At 50.7% G+C, this 19,075-nt stretch overlaps 6 protein-coding genes across 6 annotated transcripts; 4 read left to right on the top strand and 2 right to left on the bottom strand.

Annotated features, from left to right (window-relative positions):
* Positions 1 to 473: 473 nt before the first annotated feature.
* BP01DRAFT_381376 (uncharacterized protein) lies at positions 474 to 2,438 on the top strand (the record flags this gene model as incomplete). The annotated part of the gene is made up of 1 exon (XM_025577299.1): positions 474 to 2,438. The coding sequence occupies one exon, from the start codon at positions 474 to 476 to the stop codon at positions 2,436 to 2,438; it is 1,965 nt and encodes a 654-aa protein (XP_025432931.1).
* A 595-nt stretch (positions 2,439 to 3,033) lies between these two features.
* On the bottom strand, positions 3,034 to 4,429 carry BP01DRAFT_355359 (peroxidase). Its single transcript, XM_025574667.1, has 2 exons — positions 4,167 to 4,429; positions 3,034 to 4,107 (listed from the first exon to the last, which is right to left on the bottom strand). The coding sequence occupies exons 1-2, from the start codon at positions 4,274 to 4,276 to the stop codon at positions 3,276 to 3,278; spliced, it is 942 nt and encodes a 313-aa protein (XP_025432932.1). The 5' UTR covers positions 4,277 to 4,429; the 3' UTR covers positions 3,034 to 3,275.
* Positions 4,430 to 5,899: 1,470 nt separating this feature from the next.
* BP01DRAFT_355361 (HSP70/90 family co-chaperone CNS1) lies at positions 5,900 to 7,863 on the top strand. The gene is made up of 3 exons (XM_025574668.1): positions 5,900 to 6,263; positions 6,366 to 6,638; positions 6,738 to 7,863. Exons 1-3 carry the CDS (start codon positions 5,975 to 5,977, stop codon positions 7,451 to 7,453), a joined length of 1,278 nt encoding a protein of 425 aa, XP_025432933.1. The 5' UTR covers positions 5,900 to 5,974; the 3' UTR covers positions 7,454 to 7,863.
* Positions 7,864 to 8,335: 472 nt separating this feature from the next.
* Positions 8,336 to 10,278, top strand: BP01DRAFT_422327 (uncharacterized protein; the record flags this gene model as incomplete). Its single annotated transcript, XM_025579564.1, has 6 exons — positions 8,336 to 8,345; positions 8,381 to 8,462; positions 8,689 to 8,764; positions 9,144 to 9,593; positions 9,757 to 9,933; positions 9,995 to 10,278. The coding sequence occupies 6 exons, from the start codon at positions 8,336 to 8,338 to the stop codon at positions 10,094 to 10,096; spliced, it is 897 nt and encodes a 298-aa protein (XP_025432934.1). The 3' UTR covers positions 10,097 to 10,278.
* Positions 10,279 to 11,496: 1,218 nt separating this feature from the next.
* On the top strand, positions 11,497 to 12,920 carry BP01DRAFT_355363 (kinase-like protein). Its single transcript, XM_025574669.1, has 2 exons — positions 11,497 to 12,513; positions 12,642 to 12,920. The coding sequence occupies exons 1-2, from the start codon at positions 11,548 to 11,550 to the stop codon at positions 12,771 to 12,773; spliced, it is 1,098 nt and encodes a 365-aa protein (XP_025432935.1). The 5' UTR covers positions 11,497 to 11,547; the 3' UTR covers positions 12,774 to 12,920.
* A 1,027-nt stretch (positions 12,921 to 13,947) lies between these two features.
* Positions 13,948 to 15,971, bottom strand: BP01DRAFT_241180 (DUF2841 domain-containing protein). The gene is made up of 6 exons (XM_025571267.1): positions 15,861 to 15,971; positions 15,601 to 15,811; positions 15,495 to 15,549; positions 15,094 to 15,443; positions 14,853 to 15,038; positions 13,948 to 14,801 (listed from the first exon to the last, which is right to left on the bottom strand). Exons 1-6 carry the CDS (start codon positions 15,861 to 15,863, stop codon positions 14,275 to 14,277), a joined length of 1,332 nt encoding a protein of 443 aa, XP_025432936.1. The 5' UTR covers positions 15,864 to 15,971; the 3' UTR covers positions 13,948 to 14,274.
* Positions 15,972 to 19,075: the final 3,104 nt, after the last annotated feature.

Below are 19,075 nucleotides of genomic sequence, written 5' to 3' on the forward strand. Positions count from 1 at the left end.
CGGTGGTGGAGTGGGACTTCATAACTATTACCCAAAGCCCAGGATCAAGTAACTCGTTCTCAAGGTTCTTAGTACAGGAATTGTGAAGTACTTGTAGTTGTATTCGAAATACCAGAAGAGAGTGTAGAGAATATAGTTCCCAAATAATGTGAAACTGTGTGCTTAAAATGCTAACACGGTTTTGTTTATGATGCCAATGAGCTGGTTCACGTTGGCCAGTTCTGTCGTGTTACTCCGGGTGATTCTTCTAGTGTCGCTGCTTCCTGTTGGTTTTCCTCCTCACCACCACACACGCCTTCCCGTTTTCAGCTTAGCGCCCGTCCTCCCCAAGACTTAGCGAGCCTGTTAGCGTCTTCGTTTGTGAAGTATACGATCCGTGCCAGGAGATGCCTCCCAGCACCAGCCAGACACCTGCCTGCAAAAAGAGAAAGAGGGCCAAAAGCCGGCTTGATGTCCAAAAATACTGCTTCTCTATGCCAGGCGTGAAGTGGGATGAGGTGGAGTTTCCTGATCCAGCTCCTCAGTATGAGCTGCTGGATCTGGAGACCTTGCCCGATCCCCCGATCGATTTCAAGATAGACGGCCAGGTGAGGGGTCGCATCATCAAGGCTGGTTTGGCACGCAAGCATGAGCTTATCTCTCTGGTCCGTTTTCACGGCTGGGGATTTGAACATGGGTTAGATGAGCGCCATACCAACACCAGTGAGCTTCGCTTCGTCCTTTACAAGATCTTCTACAACCAGGCTCCTGAGCATCGACCCCAAAAGTTTCTGGAAGTCTTTGACCTCACCCGCGACGCAGGTCCACGGCTGTTGTCAGCCAGCATAGCAAGGCCGATTCTCCCAGTCAGTCGCTATTATCCAGCCCTGCCAACGTGTTGTGAATCCACTGTGTTAAACTTTCAGAGACCACCCGGTGCATCGCCTTTTCTTTCTGATCTGTGTCTGTATTTGATGTCCCTACCATCGCGCAATGGTGCCCTTCTCAACATATCGTTTCACATTGAGGATCACAACCAGATAAACGTCTTCCACCCCAGCACCGCTGGTCTTCTCCAGCAGGCGGCACATCATCCAGCTCAACTCGCCGGTTCGTTCGAGACAACTGTGACCACTGCATCTCCAGACGGGCACCTCAACAGCATCCCTCTTACTACATCATCAAGCACCCTACAGCCTCAGCTCCTTGACAGCGACATCGCCATGGAAGAATCCTTGTCTCGTGACAGAGGTCCTAGATGGAGCGGCAATTCGGAGATGATTGACGCTCTAATTGTGGTCGCTAAATTGCTGAAACTGACAGCCGTGAAAAATGAAGATATGACCTCAGCAGAGCTTGCCTTCATCGAAGCAGTCAACACAGATTGGGATACCTGTTCCGCTAGCTCGGGCCTACAAGTCAGAGACCGTGTCAAGGCTGAACTACAGGCACTTGACATCGATGTCAACGGAACTCCCAAAGACGTACAAGAGGCTTGGTTGGCTTTGACAAAGAGCTTCCCTCAGTTCCAATATCTCTCTGCCAGGCACTACTACTGGTGCGGCTGCAACCCTGATGTGTGTCCCGATTCTTCGTTTGTCGATGCCGGACTGCCTTTCGAGGAACGCATGCCGAGGCCGCCTTTTGTAAACACAGATACAAACGGTATCACCATGCAGGACCTTTTGAGCCGCTGGTTTGAACGGCGCGTGACCGAGGCTTGCGTCTCAAAATGCGGGAAGCCCGTAACCACAACCTATGCATATCATACCCTCCCGCTGTGCTTGGTAGTTGGTCCCGATCCCGGCTCATTTATTCGCGAGCACACGCGTGATCTCAGCATCAACTACATCGACTTCACGGGTGTGGAACGTAGAGCGATATACAGATGGATAGGGGGCATCTACTTCGCAAACAACCGTCTCCGTGTATACTGGGCTGATGCGGAACCCGACGAAAGTGGCAATGGCAGACTCCATGTCTACGAGAGCCAAATGACTCCGCTGATCATGCTTGAGCCCGTCGCCCTGCCTTTCGACCGAATTCCGGCATATTGGTGGACACACAAGGCTGTTCCATTGCTTTTCTACGAGTGCGTCTGGAAACCTCAACCCGAGGCTTTGGAGCAAGACCCGTTTGACTTTGACGTTGCGATTGCAGCCATGAATGCCTATCCGAACCATGTACCTACACAGTTCCAGACTATGGAAACAACCCCATATGCGTTCGACGCTGAGAATGCAGCCCTAAATGATCCCAAGAGGGTATTGACACAGACTGATGCTTGGTTTCAAGCACAAAAACATGATGCCAGTAATGTTGCAGCGACTTTATCAACTGCAGAAGGCAGCTTGGAAGAGCTTTTGAATGAGGCCAGCACCATAGTAGATTGGTCATGGTTTTCCGCTCAGCCTGAACTCCAGCAAGCGAGTACTGACGAGACGACTTGGGAACAGTGAGCCAGTGAGCCAATGAGTCAGCGGGCAAGTCAGTCTGTCAGAATCTATCTGGAAGTCCTACGATGCGAAAGAGCTGAGTGCAAATGAAAGTGGCAATCTGGAAGATTTACAGATGGGCCGAGCTTCCGAAGAGAGTTTCCTTTTCTGTTCTTGAGTGGCAGATCTGTACCCGTCGTTTTCGGATTCACCATTGGGATATGGCCTGTACAGTGCATATGCCATCTGTTTCTGCCTTCTGACAAACCATCTACATATGTACAGTGGTTGGAATCCCTTTCTGAGCTAGAGATGTACAGTACAGTAGTAGCTGCCGGTGCTTGATGTCGAGAGTATGTGCATAACTTTTCTTTTTCAAGTATTAGCAGAAAACAAGAATCCCCGAAGGCTCAATTGCCTATAACCGGGTCGATCGCCTGAATTCAGCTTCAAGTTGGACTACTGACTAGTGTAGTTACGTAGTAGTAGGTACTAATTAGATTACTGGTAGTTAGTTGTACAGCCCGTCAAATGCCGATACATGGTAAACAGCCAATGAAAGACAAGGGGGAAGTCAGCTCCAGCGGATCCTTGTTGCTTTCCCCGCATTTCGTCCTCCTCGCCAAAATTCCCCCCTTCTCTCATCCTCACCTTCAATCGATCTTTGTTTTATCCTTAGCTGAAGGATCTTCAGAACCGTTCATCCAGATACATGGTACTCGAAGTCGGTATCAGTCAGTCACATCTATTGAAAAACTCAAAAATGAAGCAAAACAGGCTAACTCTAACTATATCATCTAATCTAGATTCCATATGCGAGGAAAACAACGCAGTCCGACCGGGACAAACCAGGCCCGTACTCTATAACCTTGCCCGAACAGCTTCTTTCTTGGACTTCCTCGGCGGGCCAGTTGGGGTATCACTCTTCTTCGGCGCTGAAATATATCCTCCCTTGATGTTATCTGCATTGATGACCAGCCCCTTGTCATCTCTCTTGATGCCGAGCTCGATCAACTTCGCAAACGCCTTTGCAAAGTGATCGAAGAACAGTTCCTTATCTTTCGCATACTTCACCACCCACTCATGAAACTTCTCGTCCGTCTTCAGCGCGATATCCGTGGGCAACATCATCAACATCTCGTCCCCCTCCTCTGCATCCGGATCCACATAGACGAACTGAGACACTCCATTGCCCAGCTTCTTCGGCGTCCACTCGAGTTTCAACAAGAGGTTAAAGAACTGGTTGGAAAACCGCGTCGGATTATTGACCCATGGTCCTTCAAACCCGCTACGGTCGGTATGGCAGCGCCCGAGGTTGTGTCCGCCCGCTAGTGCAACTATCTCCTGGTCGTTGAAGCCCATCCGATAGAAGATGAAACGGAGGTGGTCGGCTCCCAGAGCTCCGTCGGGTAAGCGGCCGCGAGGCGGCACCTTGGAGTCGTCGACTAGATCTGTTCGGCCTGGTTGCCATTGGACTTCGGGCCCACCCATCTCCTTGATGGCAACTACACCAGCCAGGGTCCACAGGTCCGAATATGTGATCCAGGGATGCCTTTTTTTAACGGGTTCGAGAAATGCTCGGCCAAATTGGAGGCCTGCGTTGGCTGGGTCCCCGCCTTCAGCTTCATAACGCATGCCGGCCCCATTACTGCCGCCCGTGTCGGACTCCGCATCATACGTGCCAGCGGAGTGCCTGTGGGGAGATTAGCTGGTGGATATGGAAGTTATTTACTTCTCATTAGGGAGACTGACCATGCTAGACGAACAAAGACAGGACCAGCGCTACCGTCGTCATAATCGGGTTTTTTCAGTTGGGCGGCGATGTCCTTGCGGACAGCGTCATAATCCCCGGGGGTGCTCATCCCGGCCGATAAGAGCAATCTCTGGGGTAGAAAGGGGGTCTGGGCTGCCGACCGATTGGATCAAGTTTTTGTGCGCCGTGAGTTCTTCTTGCAACGATACGGTCGGACAACGAACGAGACAATCATTCAAATCATATACACATAAGGTGAAGAAATGTTGAAGAAGGTGAAGGGAAATTCAAATGACTGTCCGATTTACTCTTGTCTTCGTGCTGGCACATGAAGGTCGGACCGATGGCGACTAAAGATTGTGGATCACTGGATCCGCGGTCAAATTCCCTTGAGAGCAAAAGCCGAGGTTCGTTTTTCTGGTTTTGCGACCCGTGCTCTCACATTCCAGGACCACCACTTATCGCAATGGAGACGACTAATTTTTGCACTTCTGGCTCATCTGATTGGGTTGAATCTTGGTCGGCTTCATGGAGACCCATCTTTGGCTCTTTCCCCAGGTTCATGTGTCTCAATGGGTCTGGGACAGGTTTGTGGTCCTTGATGATTGTGGCAAGAAAAGGGATCACACGTGAAAATATGCAGACCAAGTATGAATGTGAACCCTGATATTATTCACAGTCTGGCTTATGGGACTGTCGTTGAACTGTTCCGAGCTATTTCTTTAGGAGATTCCAAGCTTCCCTGTACCAAGTATGCCGGTTTTTCCAGATCCAGCAAGCCATCATTAGCCGCTCGGAAATGTACCTCGGGCTGTGTTATGCCGAGCGTTTGTGGAATAACCGACAAGACTGCAATTTTGGAGCATTCTGCGCTCTTCTAAACGACAGTTGATGCCATGCACTGCAGAACGGACTCGTCTCAGATGTATACATCTGAAGCACTAATCGACTCCCAGATACACAATGAGTGCCTGTTCACATCCCCAAGTGCAGGCGCGATCGCTCAGCACGGATAAAAGCGCCTGGTAGTCGCGGTTCAGGATCAGCGCGAGTTTCCGAAACCGTTACAACTGAGCGTTCCGGAGTGTCCGTCCTTCACTCTTCAAAGTCTCTGAATCACTCCACCTCAGACTTGACTTAATTCAGTCAATATCCCATCATTGTGCACGCGCCGTAGGTTTCGAATCGCTGCAACGAAGATGGCCGGTGAAGTCCATACAATGAACCGGCGAGGTGTTTTGACTCTTCCAGCCGTTCTTGTTTCTGATAAGTGTCGGCATCAACGAGGATTAATCGCAGCTCGTAAGATCGGCGCGCTCCCTCATTTTGGCTTACATAGTTTGTGAGGGAATATTTGTTGTTGGTCGGAAATGAATTCGTGGTGCATAGCAGTACCAGACAGAGCACATGCCGCAGCAGTAGTAGGAAAATGATAGGAGGACAATGAATGACTAGGAAACAATTATCGTTCCTGTGTGAACATGGCACACGATAAATTTTTGAGACCTCCGCAAGCTGCACAGAAAACCCAACTACTATATCAATTCATATATTCTACACAAGAGGATGAAATATAAGTCAATTATGAGGTCAGTCCCTCTACGTAACCAGGTGAAGGCGCACCTCTCCCCTCGAGTTTGCACCGTTTGTCTCCACCCACCCCTCATCCCCGCGGAGCAAATTTCCTCGTCGCAACCATGACATTTTATAGTCTTTCTAGAAAGATCCGAAAAAGGATAAAAGCGACCCCGTCACCTCGCACCAAATTTCACCAAACCCTCTCACCGTCCAGCGCCAAGAACCGAAAATGGGCCAAATCGAAGAACTCCCCGACGACTTCGACGAATCGCTCAATCTGAACGACGGCGCCGCCAACGCCGCGGCGGCCGCCGCCGCCGCAGCGACGACGACGACGGAAGAAGAGATCCTCCCGATCAAGCACGAGCGTCTCAAGGATGTAGAGAGCAACGATCCGATGGCGCCGCGCATGCCGCCGACGATGCAGGCGGTGCAGACGCACACGACAGACGAGTTGGCGGATATCCTGAACCGGACGCCGTTGTTCATGACGGATATGGATAAGGCGCTGGATGAGAGTATGTCTGTTCCATTGGTTCATTCCGGGTTCGATATTGCGAGGAATCACTACCGAATAGAAGAAGTTGCGTGGAGCTAACCTAACCGGCTTCTGAGTATAGACGGCGAAAACGTCATGCTGGATGCGATCCGCGCGCTGCAGAACGAAGGAACCCGCGGCGAGGTGGCGCAGAGTTTCCGGTCCGAGGGGAATGAGACGGCAAAGGAGAAGCGGTGGATTGATGCGAAGGAACACTATACGAAGGCCATCGCGGTGCTGCAGGCTAAGGAGGATAAGTGGGAGAAGCCCGAGGATGAGGAGGCGGAGAAGAAGCTGCAGAAGGAGGTGGAGGCTGCGTGCTATATCAACCGCGCGTTGTGTCATTTGGAATTACGTGAGTTGTTGCAATTTGATTTTCCACCTTGTGGTCTTTTTTTTTGTTTGTGGATCAGGAGATTTATAATGGGCTGACTTGGTTTTCGGTGGAACCTAGAAAATTACCGCTCTACGACGCTCGATTGCGCCGCCGCTTTGAAACTCAACCCCAAGAATGTCAAGGCGTACTATCGGTCTGCGTCGGCGCTGCTCGCCCTGGACAAAATCCCTGAGGCGGAGGACGCTGCCGCGCGGGGTTTGGCGATTGATCCGGAGAACAAGTCACTGCAGACCGTGGCTGCCAAGATTGCAGAGCGCAAGGCAGCGGTAGAGCGTGTCGCGGCGAAGCGGAAGGCCGAGGAGGAGCGCAAGCAGAAGGAGGCGCAGCTGCTGAGCGTCGCGCTGCAGGCGAGAGGGATCCGCACGCGCAAGACGGATTCGCCGCCGGAGATGGAGGACGCGTGCATCAAGCTCTCGCCAGACCCGCTGTCGCCCGAGAGCACCCTCGAATTCCCCTGTGTGCTGCTCTACCACATGGACGCGCAAACGGACTTCATCAAGGCGTTCTCCGAAATGCATTCTATCGAGGATCATCTGGATTACATCTTCCCGCTGCCCTGGGATACCAAGCATGAATACACGATCAACACAGTGGACTGCTTCATGGAGACCGCCACGGGGGGGTTGATCAAGGCGGGCAAGAAGCTGCCCTTGCTGCAGATTCTGGCTAGTGGCAAGGTGGAGGTTGTGGATGAACTGGTGAAAATTTATGTGATCCCCACGTCGAAGACTGCCAAATTCATCGCCGAGATGAAGGCCAGGAAGTCGGGTTGAGATGGGCAAGACAGTGATTTGACCCAAATCAAAGTTGTGGTGGATCGTGACTTCGCCAGAGTGGATAGCCGGTCTATTCACTTGTATACCTTCTCGGTCTGAGAATGACGAAGGACAAGCCAGGTCAACTGTCTGAAAGCTGCTGTAGAGGCACTAATCATGGCGACCTGCGTCTCAGGGCAACCATATGCCCGCTACTGTCGGTCTTTATACCCGTTTATCGTTGGTCGAAGATCATTCGGTTCCGGCAGTTGATGCCATTGTAAATATGTGCTGTTAGACACGAATCAAAAATTATATGACTTCGACAAAGCGTGTTTTAGGCATGGAGGCATGGCTACCAGAGGGTGGATAGTGAGAAAGTGCTGAATTTGCGCTGCACCACATGCGATTATTCTGAACACTACTGCCGCTATAGCTTTAACACTTCTATCTTACCTGTCAAGAAGAACCATGAGCGCTGTAGGCTAGACAATCTCACACAGTCAACATGATGCTATTATGCCTCCGTTCTACGCCGAATACATTGTCTCTCAAAGGCTATCTCAACAGAGTTTATTCACTAAACGCCAGGCTAATTCATCATACGAATCCTGCATGGTGTTGAAGGACTTCGAGGTGAAGTGAATAGTATATATGGCCCAGACCTTGTGACTCCTCAGCAGTCTGCTTTCACAGTATACTTGGGCGGTTTTGACCTCGCTTCACTTGTCGGCCCTAGTAACGTATTCGGTGAATTTCCAGATTAATTGACAATGAAGACTGTGACTAGACCTTAATTAATCCGTAGCAGACAACTCTTTACTCTCCCCACCGACCTCCTTCATCCTCCCATTCCTCCCATCTTGGAACCTGCATATCTCCCTCGAATATCGTGGCCCAATGACTGACTGTATTTTCCACGCTACTACTGTGGTTTATAGCCAGTTCGGCCACCGAAAGACGCACATATATGGTTCAGAGTCAGAACGATAGGTTGCGCCCTCCGCTTGACCCCAACTAAGGTCTCGTGAGTTTCCAGTGACATTTCTCTGGCTGCAAGGCAACTGTTGCATGCAGTGGGACAACCATTTACATAGCGAAGAAGGACCGAGATAAACGCCCTCTGGTCCTGAATTGAAGAGCCTTCTCTTCTCTTAAAGGAAGGTTCAAGGTGCATCGACATTTGCAGATAAGCAGATTGCCCAAGCTTCGTCATATATCAAAAATCCCACCCTACCTTCATGCTTACACAGATCTTTCCTCGGAAGAAGGAAGAACCACGAAGCGCACCACAGCGCCGCCCACTGTAGCTCGGGAAGTGATGAGCCAGTGTGTGGTCACTCGACGTGCATAATCTGTTGGATCGAATTTAGACAGAGTTTTCAATACGGAACGTGCTGGAGGACGTCGAAAAACTTGCCTCCCCGTCACATACATATCTGCAGAGACATTGGCGAGCTCCGAACAGAAGCTTCGGGAGCAAAAGAGTGTTCCGGAGCCCCCTGTTCATAGAGCAGATGGGGTCTACTATCGCTATCTTTCCTGTTGGTTGATCAACTTGAATGGTTGATTCAGAAGCAGAGGGTAAACAGTCTTCTCAAACCTCGCTCTGCCAGGTCCAGCGAACGAAGGGGGAAGTCGGGAAACCGCAATCCCATGTAGAGAGTGAAGTAATCTAGCCTGGACCATACACAATCGTATATTTCAGCTGGCGAATAATCTCAACTGTGGATTCTGGAGACTTCAGCGGCAGAATGCAAACAAATGGTACAGTTTGCACCCTTGTGATATTACCCAGGGACCGAGTTTTCCTGTCCCCTACTATGGGTTCTTGAATCTCGGTATGCAAGGACTTTCTGCCCCGGCCGCCGACGAGGAAGACGACGACGAAGAGGACGATGATGATGATGATGAGGAGGAGGAGGCCCCCGCGGGCCGCAAGTCCCTCGAGGACCTGCTGGCCCAATTCCTCGTTGGGCGTCGCGTTGTTGCCCCCGCCCCCACCGTCCGCCCCCCCGCCGAGGACGTGGCCTGGTGGCTCGAGGCCTCCGCCGATAGCCAGGACGCTCTGGCGGTTGCTTTCCGGGCCGCGGCCGCGGCCGCCGACGCCGCAGTGGCAGCCGCCGAGGCCCAGGCCGACGCCGCCCGCCAGCTTGTGGTTATTAGGCCGAAGCTATATCTGAGCTCCATTTTCGCTGGTTAGAGCCTTTCCCTTCCGCCTCTTATACATTGGCTGATTAGCTCGCAGGTTTTGAGACAAGCCTAAAGAAGAGGCGAAGCAGAAGCAGGCTTGTGTGAGAAAGCTTTGTGCAAGGCAATAGAGTATTACCGCGCACCGACGTCCGACGGCCGCTTACGACGACAATATCGCTCAGGAAGATGTTGATAATGAAGTATCACCACCCCCTCCCACTCCGTTGATGGGTGATGGTCACACCAACGGCGCACCCGAGGAGAAGCATGATGACGACTACCGCCAGGTTTGGGATAAGGTCTCGGTATGACTATGTGTGTTCAAAGCTTGTATCAATCCGACTGATTGCTACGCCATGACAACAGTCCACCCACATATGCTATGATCTGAAGGACCAATATTTATCATTCAAGCTACATACAACCTTTTCCAAGCCCACTTCAGCCAACGGGCAATGTACAGTATAAGCATGCCGGTAAAGACAAGACTTGTGATTAGATAGGATGGCAGCCTCCAAAGTGGACGCAACTAGCTTTACGGTGCGTTGATGCTAGTATGGCGTGCCAGGGGAGCGCCTCGGGGACGCCTTTGCGAAAAACAAATTCCGGGTCTTGCCGGCCGAACAGGGCCCAAGGATGCCACTACAGATCAGTGAGAGGGAAGAAGCGGGTGGAGGGAACAAAATGGGCGCTGGGTTCATCCAGAGACTGTTTGGGTTCTCATCCTGACCTGCAAATATACCAAATGCATCCCCTTTACTGAGATGCAGAGTCATGGGCGGAGGTCCTTCTCGAAAGACTCGCCTTGGCCGATTAGAGCATCTCAAGAGTCATAATCAGCGACAGAGACAGCAAGTTCTTATCCATCCTGTGGACAGTACTTGTCGAGGCGCTGTAGCATACCTTCTTTCCTCTCAAATTCTTGTGGCGTCTTGGAGAATCCTTCTACAGGCGTGCATCCATTCTACCATCTGCAAACCACTATTGGTAGTGGTAGTTTTCAATATCTTTGACCTACAGTACCGACTAATGTTCCACACCGCGAGCCATACTTAAGTGGACGGAAAAAGAGAGAGGATGGAAAAACCAGAAGATGAACTAGACTATCAAGATTTCCCTTCGGTATACGGTAGCATTATTGACGGATACGTCGGATTGGCCTGAAGTATGCCACAGTTGCAGTTCTGCCGAAATTCACATAAAATGGCTTGATGACAAGCTCAGCCAAGTGGTACACTATTGGAATACAAAAAACCACATCGTCTAGGGCAGCCTATGCGGTATATCAGTACCAAGATACTTATTAATTTGAAGCGTCAAGAAAGACAATGAGGAATAGTAAGATTTCTTTCATAGCACAAAGGAGGAATGATAGCTTGGGGTTTCCAAAATGAGGTATCCTCGTATCGGCCGGCCCTTCTTAGGTGCTCAACACACTAGAGTATGTCAATGGCCAGCAGGACGGTAGAATCCGAGAGTCGACTATTCCAATAACTCAAGCGGTGATGAAGTGGTAGGTTGGGGATAAATACCGCAGGCGGGAAAGAAACGATGGATCCCTGGCGGAAGCTCAAGAATTGGGCGGAGAAAATGCCTCGTACAACAAACACCACCAACACCTCCTTGGATTCTGAGTCGCAGCTCTAAGAGAGCAGTGTGAATTGAGCAGTCGATTCCACGTGTGTTCCAGGCGCCAGAAGGCTTAGCTCCAGACTAAGGGCTGTCATTCACTTGCACGCTGCGTCAATTATTCCAGGCGAATGGTGATCCAGGAGGTCAAGCGCAGGATAGCCATCATGTCTCATATTTGAGACCTCCTTGCCTCGTGGATTCTTCCAGGCTGTTCTCTTCGCAGGTAACTTCAGCATCTCGCTTTCTCTGGGCATAACATTGCTCTGATCAAGTTAGCATCGGACACAATGAACGTCTTAACACCCTATCAATGCCAATTCCAGCCTCTTCCTAGTGAGCCACCACCACCGTATACTCCCTCACCACCCTCGTATACACCACGAGCGTCACATCACCACAACAATCACAGACATATTCCCCCAACGGTGACTCCTCACTTCCTCTGCTCCAGCAATCCACCTTCACATCTCTCCGACTCCACCATCGCCAGATACGGCGTTTATCTCACCACGCTGCACCACAGCGCCACCGGCACCACCCACCTCTACCGACTCTGTCCACGCGTCCCTACCAACAGCAAACCCGGACTCTTCGCAGTCAAAATCATCTCCTCATCCTCTCCACCCCTTGCACTCCCTCTCCTGCCCAAGTTCAACACGCTCAACAGCACCCACCCCAACGTCCTCCTCCCATTCCTCCCCCCAATCATCGACGATGCGGGAAACCACCACCTGATAACCCCCTACTGCGCCGGAGGCACTCTCCATAATCTAGTTCACACCACTACGCGACTGGCCCCCGAAGAAGCCAACTGCTTCTTCAAGCAACTTCTCCAAGGAGTAGCGTATCTTCACAAACACCCTCCGTTCCACAACCCCCACCACGACCCCCTGGAGACGAGCTTAGATCTCACACCAGAGTCCATCCTCCTCACTGGAGAGGGCGCCATACAAATCAAAGTCCGTCTCCCCTTGTCGTCTGAAAGGACTCATCCTCCTGCGGGCAGGAGGAGCCCATACTACGCGCCAGAGGCATTGTACAGCCTCCCCCACGAGAGCAACACTAGGGCCATCACCATCGACCTCAACCCCAAAGCCATCGACACCTGGGCCCTCGGCATCATATACCTATTCATGCGCACCGGCCATCCAGCCTGGAGCGTGGCCAGTGCGGAAAGGGATCGGACCTATGCGCAGTACCTGCGGGAACGGACGCAAGAAGGGGGTTTCACAGTGATAGAAGGACTAGGAACAGTAAGTACTTATCATACACTCTTTCCAGTTCCCGCTCGCCTACCTTAAATGGATGTAAAGAAAACATTGTTGTTTGGACTGTGTATTGTTTTGTTTACTGAATGGCACGGGGCCATCGCATGATATAGGAACCCTGCCGCAACGTCATTTACGCTATGCTCGACCCCAAGCCTTCTCGTCGGTTAACGGTCCATCAGGCCTTGCGCTCGGAGTGGATGTATGGCGCTGAGATTTGTGATGCGGGGGGAATGAAAGGGTAGAGTTACCGCTTGTCTGGAGTGGTTAATGTGAGAGATTGTAGTATGTAGATGTAGGAAGAGAAGATAGGAGACACACACACACACACACATGCACCTATCTCCGCTTTCAGACCTCAGTATCAACCTACCATACACATATCTCAAGACAAAGTTCGACCCTCTACCTTACCCACTCCATACAATATAACAGTACTATACACTACAGCCCCTGGGACACACATAGTTACACCCTCCACCGTTGGAAAGACTGCCAACACACACACACACACACACAGTATGTACAGTACAAAAAGCACCACCAGGCGCCCTCCTCCACTCCAAATAAAAAAAGAATCACTCATTGATAAGCAAACTCCAACGCATCGTGCCGCTTGCCTTAATAAACATGACATGCATAAGTTAACCCGCTCCTCTCCCCTCCCAAGCTACCCAGACCCCCAATCTCTCCCACTCACTCACTACATTGAAACTATGACAAGCTTCAAGTCAAACCCCCGTTATCCATCTGCTCCTAATTTTGACACTACTATCTTTCCCAGCCCTCACCCGATCAGACCAGACCGACTTATCCTCCCCTAGGGATATCTAGATCTACACACTGGCACCACAACGGAAAAAACAAAAACCGGTTTTCTCATGCTATGAAACCAACAACACCTAGATCACTCCCATAGCTTAAAGCAAAATCGAACATATCAAATCCGTCGGCCCGAGCACAGACAGACAACCAACGCAAGTACGGAGTTTACAGTGACGAGAGAACCGGTTGACATCCCCTCTGTAGGGGGCGGATGCCTTACCCCTTGCTTTAGATAGGATTGAATACAAGAATTAAAAGAAACAAGATTCATAGGGCCTTCCGGTTCCCGTCCTGCAAGATTTAACTATCATCATTATCCTCTTCCCCCCCCCCCCCCCCCCCCCCCCCCTTTTCTCTTTAAGTTAAAATCTCGCATCTGCATGTACTGTACAGTACTCCTGCATAACATTTCAAGAAGAGTGGGTTGAAAGAGCAGATATACTTGTGCATATGTGTGTGTGTGTGTGTGTGTGTGTGTATGTATTGACTCTTCTAATTTTCCACCTCCATGAAATCTGCTGGTTCTGTTCTTGTTTATCTGTTACTTTCTGCTCATCTCCACAACTTCAAAAAGTCACACACACTTCAACCTCTCTATGATTAAGTATTGGGAATATGTACATCAATGCGCTCCCCTTTTTCATCCCATCTCATCTATACAACCAGCCCTCTAAACCCTCCTCCATGCATATGCAAACCGAAAATGGGCGGAGTCAAAAACAAAAGAAAAGAGGTAAGTACATGTAAGACCTTCTATGTTTCCCTTCCTTCCTTCCTTCCTTCTCTATATGATAAGTTCATCCGATATTAAAAACTAAAGTTAGTGGAACGATCCCGCCCAGTGATGCGACCCTCTCAACCACCCGGTGGGAGCGAGACAACGCGATTGTTCTAAGTCCTCGTTCGATGCAAATATGATGATCAATAATTGAAATAATACGGGTTCGGCATGCCTCCTCCAAGATCACTGCTCGATAACCCGATCACAGGCAGCGTCTGCTGCGCTTGGGTGTGAGGATAATATCGGAGGGGTAACGTGCTGGCGTCAAGTGAGGATGGCTCGTGGTGATACATGGAGCTGCTGGCCAGGTCAAGAGGGTAGCCAGCGGCGGTCTCGCCATCGCGTGACCTTCTCGTGGCGCTGCTGCTGCTAATGGGTGCATATGAAGAAGTGTGGTTGCTGCTGTCCCACGAAACCTGGATGGTAGGGCCTTTGCAGGGGTCAATGGACTTGGCGGGACCAGTGCTGTGACTGCCCTTCGGCGGCACGGGGGAGCTGCTAGTGGAGGGGAAGACTGAGGTATGGGATTCCATGTCAGGGATCTCTTTCCGATATACAGGGTTGATGCTGTCTTTCATGGAGGAACCGGTCGGCGACCCCATTGCTTGACTGTCGGCGAGCTGCTCCGGAAGGTGGACCCGCGATACGCATACTACCATGGGCCCATCTAAAACTGTGTCAGTCTTCGGCCACGGCCGCCATGCAAGAAGGAGCATACCCGTTCTGCCTTCCAAGTACCGTTCTTCCTCCCCTCGAACATGGTAGATCTCATCAAGGATAGCTAACCGTTCGACAGGTGATATTTGCCGGCGTACAGATTGATCCGCTTCTTTGAGCTTCTCGACGCAGATGGCGTGACTTTCACGCAGTTCGCACAAAATGTGTACCAAGAGTTTGATTCTCTCTGCCACCCATCACGAATAAGCATAACTCGCGCCGATGCAAAACGCTTCACTTACCATTCTTAAGCAGGTGGTCAGGTTCTCGGTGGGTAACGCCTGCCGGCCACCATGCTGGCTTGGTGAGCTCGGGATCAAATTGTTGAGAGGTCCCAGAAATGATCTTGCGTCCATTGTACGGGTAGTTGACCTGCTTGCGGGGTTCAACAAGCTTGATATATGCTTTGGCGAGAATGCGGCAGTTGATCTGTTGTAGGCCATCGAAGGCCTTCTCGTAGTATCTCCGGAGAACACTTGCATTGCGAACAGGAAGCATGGTCTTCTGGTGACAGGTAATGCTCATTGGTACAAGACACTCATGCGATACTCGTTTTCGCTTGTTGGAAGATGGCTCTGGGGTAGCGCGGAACCTGGAATGCGTTAGTTGTTATTGTCACCCAGAAACATGGCGCAGCCCATACATCGACTTGCTATTGGGAGACTCTGGCGTCAATGGACTTCTGCCTCTTGACCCTTCTTCGGCGATGTCAGTGATCTTGACCTGTTACGCGGCAGTGCGGGACTTACCCAGAAGTTTATTCGACTCATCTTTTCCCGACAAGGCCACGGCGCGTAGAAAGCTTTCGGTCACGTTCGGTGACAAGATTGTTTGGCAGCTGTCTGCAATCGAAGGTGATGCTTCGAAGCGTAATTTCCCGTTGTCATCGATATAAATCAGAGCAAAGTGCAGACATGCAAGCCCGTCCAACGGGGCATCCATCGATACCGGAGTATGAGACTGGTGCAGTTAGCTTGTGCTGCAAATCGCTACCAGGATGAATCAATACCATGGCTATGAAACAACTAAACAAGAAAGGATGACAAGTCAAGGTGACCAATGGTACAGATAATCGAACCTCAAGATACTCTCTCTGATGCAGTGATCAAGAAAGGTTCAAGGCACATAGAAGTACTCACGACGAGTCAGAGACAGGGCACGAGAGAGGGCATTTTAAACATGCATCGGAGACGGTCTGGGAGAGATTTGAGGCAAATCGACTCAGCGCAATGATCAATAGATCCACAGCCTGTATCAACACTAGAGGATCGCCTTCGATCCAGGGTATCAGCTGTCCCCTAAGTCGCCTCCGGGTGGATGATGCACGCACTGCATCACCTTTAGCCCCAGTAACTCCACCTCACCTCGGGAAAGATCAGAAGCGAGAGGAGAAAAATAAACAAAAATCAAACCTCGATGCCATAGAAGCTAGACCGATGAACGCGCCCAAGCCGTGTCACTAATGCGTGGCACTATGTGGCACTGCAGCGTATGGATCCCCATCCGCTCACTTGCATTTAGACGTGAGCATTAATGCCTTTCTGCGTTGCCCTCCTCGAATACAAATATTGGAGAGCGAAAAAAGTACCTTTTGACAATTCCCTGAATGAGTAATGATTCCGTATAGCTGACAGTTCTTGGGGAACGAGCCGGGGGCCACTACCCCGTAGATGAAATTCGGTGGGTTCCAAGAAGTCTCTATCATCGTCGATCCTTCACTCACCGGCAGTTCAAGCCCCATTTGCATGCAGTGCAGGGAATAGACGACCAGAGAGTATACTTGAACTAGTAACTCTTGGTATGATCAATTACTGCACCCCGTAGTCTGAGGTTGCCTTGAGTCGGAGTGTTGACACGGAGTAGTTCGGGTGGAGAATGCTCTCCATGAAGCACACAGTCTCCATACACTACCCAATCCTGGCAATCATCGTGTTCATTATTTCTCCTGTCATTTAAATTGCTCCTCAACGAGTGACTTAATCCCGCTAACCTTTCGCTCCTTGCTTTGTGCATCGGGTGTATCAGGCACTGATCGTAGCGTTAGTTTCACCCGAGGAGCGATTTGCATTGGCCCGTGGATACAACTATCAATGCGACGTGGGTAGGTAGTAACCTACCTAGAATGAAGAAGTTGTCTCCGAATGACGCCGGTGTTATTTATCGTCATATGAGATGATAGGTGGAGGTATGAAAGAGCCCAGTGGTGACTAGATGACCAACATCGTACTTACGTGGTCTCTAGGTGTCTCATTGCGAAGCATTAACCATGCAGAACGCTGTATACATTCTGGGACTAATTGATCAATCAGAACTCTAGTGCATGGATCCTAGCGGCTGGAAATGACCCACTAAACTAGGACGGCACAAGAGCTAATCGCGAAGAATAGCACAACGACCTATTGAGAAAGCCGATTCGCGTGCGGAAAACATTTGCGATAGCCTAAGTGTTCATCTGAAGGCTACCTTCCTCTGTTCATGATATTCGGCTGCTCATAGCCATATCCCTTCCTGGGCAGGCATTATCCCAAAAGGATCCGGGTGGCATCTCGCCTATGTTGGCCATCAGTCATGTCATCCACATGACAGGCGTCAATTTGTCAATGACTGTCAATGCAAGCTGAGAAGTCTAGGCCCCAATCGTTCTTTGCCACATTGCGCTACTTGGTGCCGTCGTGAAAGTATGGCGAAGTACCTGAAGAGAGTAATTGGGAGCCTGGTTTGTCTAGCCTACTGCGTACAGCCCGTTGTCGGACATATGACCGACAGTAATGGCCAGAGGCGATAATCAAGGCAGGAGATGGAACACACGATGAGCGTGGAAATACGGAGTACCTGAACCCTCAACTGCTGGCATTGGACATTCTCGCAAGATCTTAACATCATTGGCCGCGGTCGCTTCCAATCCGCCGTCGGCGTCGCCCATTATATTCGAAAACAAGGTTGTAACTGGTCACCGGCCGAAGTTCCGATTTGCGAAGAATAACAATGCTCATTTCGCTTGGATCGACGTTTGACCTCAACAAATACGGGGTGCATGGGGTTCAGACAATGCCTGTAATTTTCCTCAAAGGTGACGAGACTCTAGTGGCACCGTTGGTCGGCTTCACGATTGGTGAGAGAGCACCAAATGCAAAACGACACCACCATCTACCAGGCGATCGGGAACGCCAGACCCGTTGATGGGGGCGGCCCTCTCCGTTGGGTCCAAGGGTAGACGAGTTGGGATTCCCTGAGTTAGACATCTGAGGAGTCGAATGAGTGGGCAGTAGCGGGTTTCAAATTGCATATGATTAGGTGACCTGTCAATCTGGCTGGGCGCCCAGCGGTCATGCATGTCGGAAGGCCTCCGGACGTAGCGACTTGACTATTACATGCTCCTGCGCCATCTCTGAATGGTTAGCCTCGTTTATTAATAACAACGCTGCCATCGAGGCGACGACAGCAATCGAGCTATGGTTCCAAAAGCCGTCGTTTACAGTGCCCATAAGACTATTGTAGCGACGAGGAGGAGATATTATTGATAGATAGAGTACCAACAGTCCGACCACTACCTGTTATTGCATTGGTGACATTGATATATCGTGCTTTGCACTGAAAGCGCATCTGCTGGCGTTTACATTGTATGGTAATCGTGTCAATCTTCTGCCTACCCAGCCACTAATTCCGTTCATTAGCCTAAGTCAATCAGAGTAGTTGGTCCAGTGGGCTCCCTCCCAGTAACTTACTTTGCAAGTCGGTCGGTTCTTCAGGGAAGCAGACTCACAAACCACGCCACCGGTGAGTAGGTGGTTCGAGCGCCGGCAGATCCCCCAATTTGGAGAGGGATACATGGACTGTACAACTGAGCACGGGACACTGACTTGTGGCTTTGCGGGAGTGAGGGATCAACTCGCGTGGGGCTGGCTGGCCCCATTGGCATGACAGATGCCACCCAACCTGGCAAAGAAGCCGAGGCTGGGCCTGAGATCAGTTTCATCGGAAACGCGTCAATGACCCTGGGTATTGGGGCTTCTGGAAGACTACCGAATCTGCGAGGACGATCCGCCGCGGAAATGCTCATCTGAAAAAAAGTACCTCTCGGTAGGCGACCAGTGGATTGAATGTATGGATTTAGAGATGATGTGCGTTGAAAAAGAGTCATCAGTGGAAAAGAGAGAGATGATGATGATGATGACGACGAGGAGAGCTCGCAGTGCTGAGCCTGCCAAATCAGGCAGAAAGGAA

Source organism: Aspergillus saccharolyticus, assembly GCF_003184585.1.
Source record: "Aspergillus saccharolyticus JOP 1030-1 unplaced genomic scaffold BP01scaffold_9, whole genome shotgun sequence".
In the NCBI taxonomy this organism is placed as follows: Eukaryota; Fungi; Ascomycota; class Eurotiomycetes; order Eurotiales; family Aspergillaceae; genus Aspergillus; species Aspergillus saccharolyticus.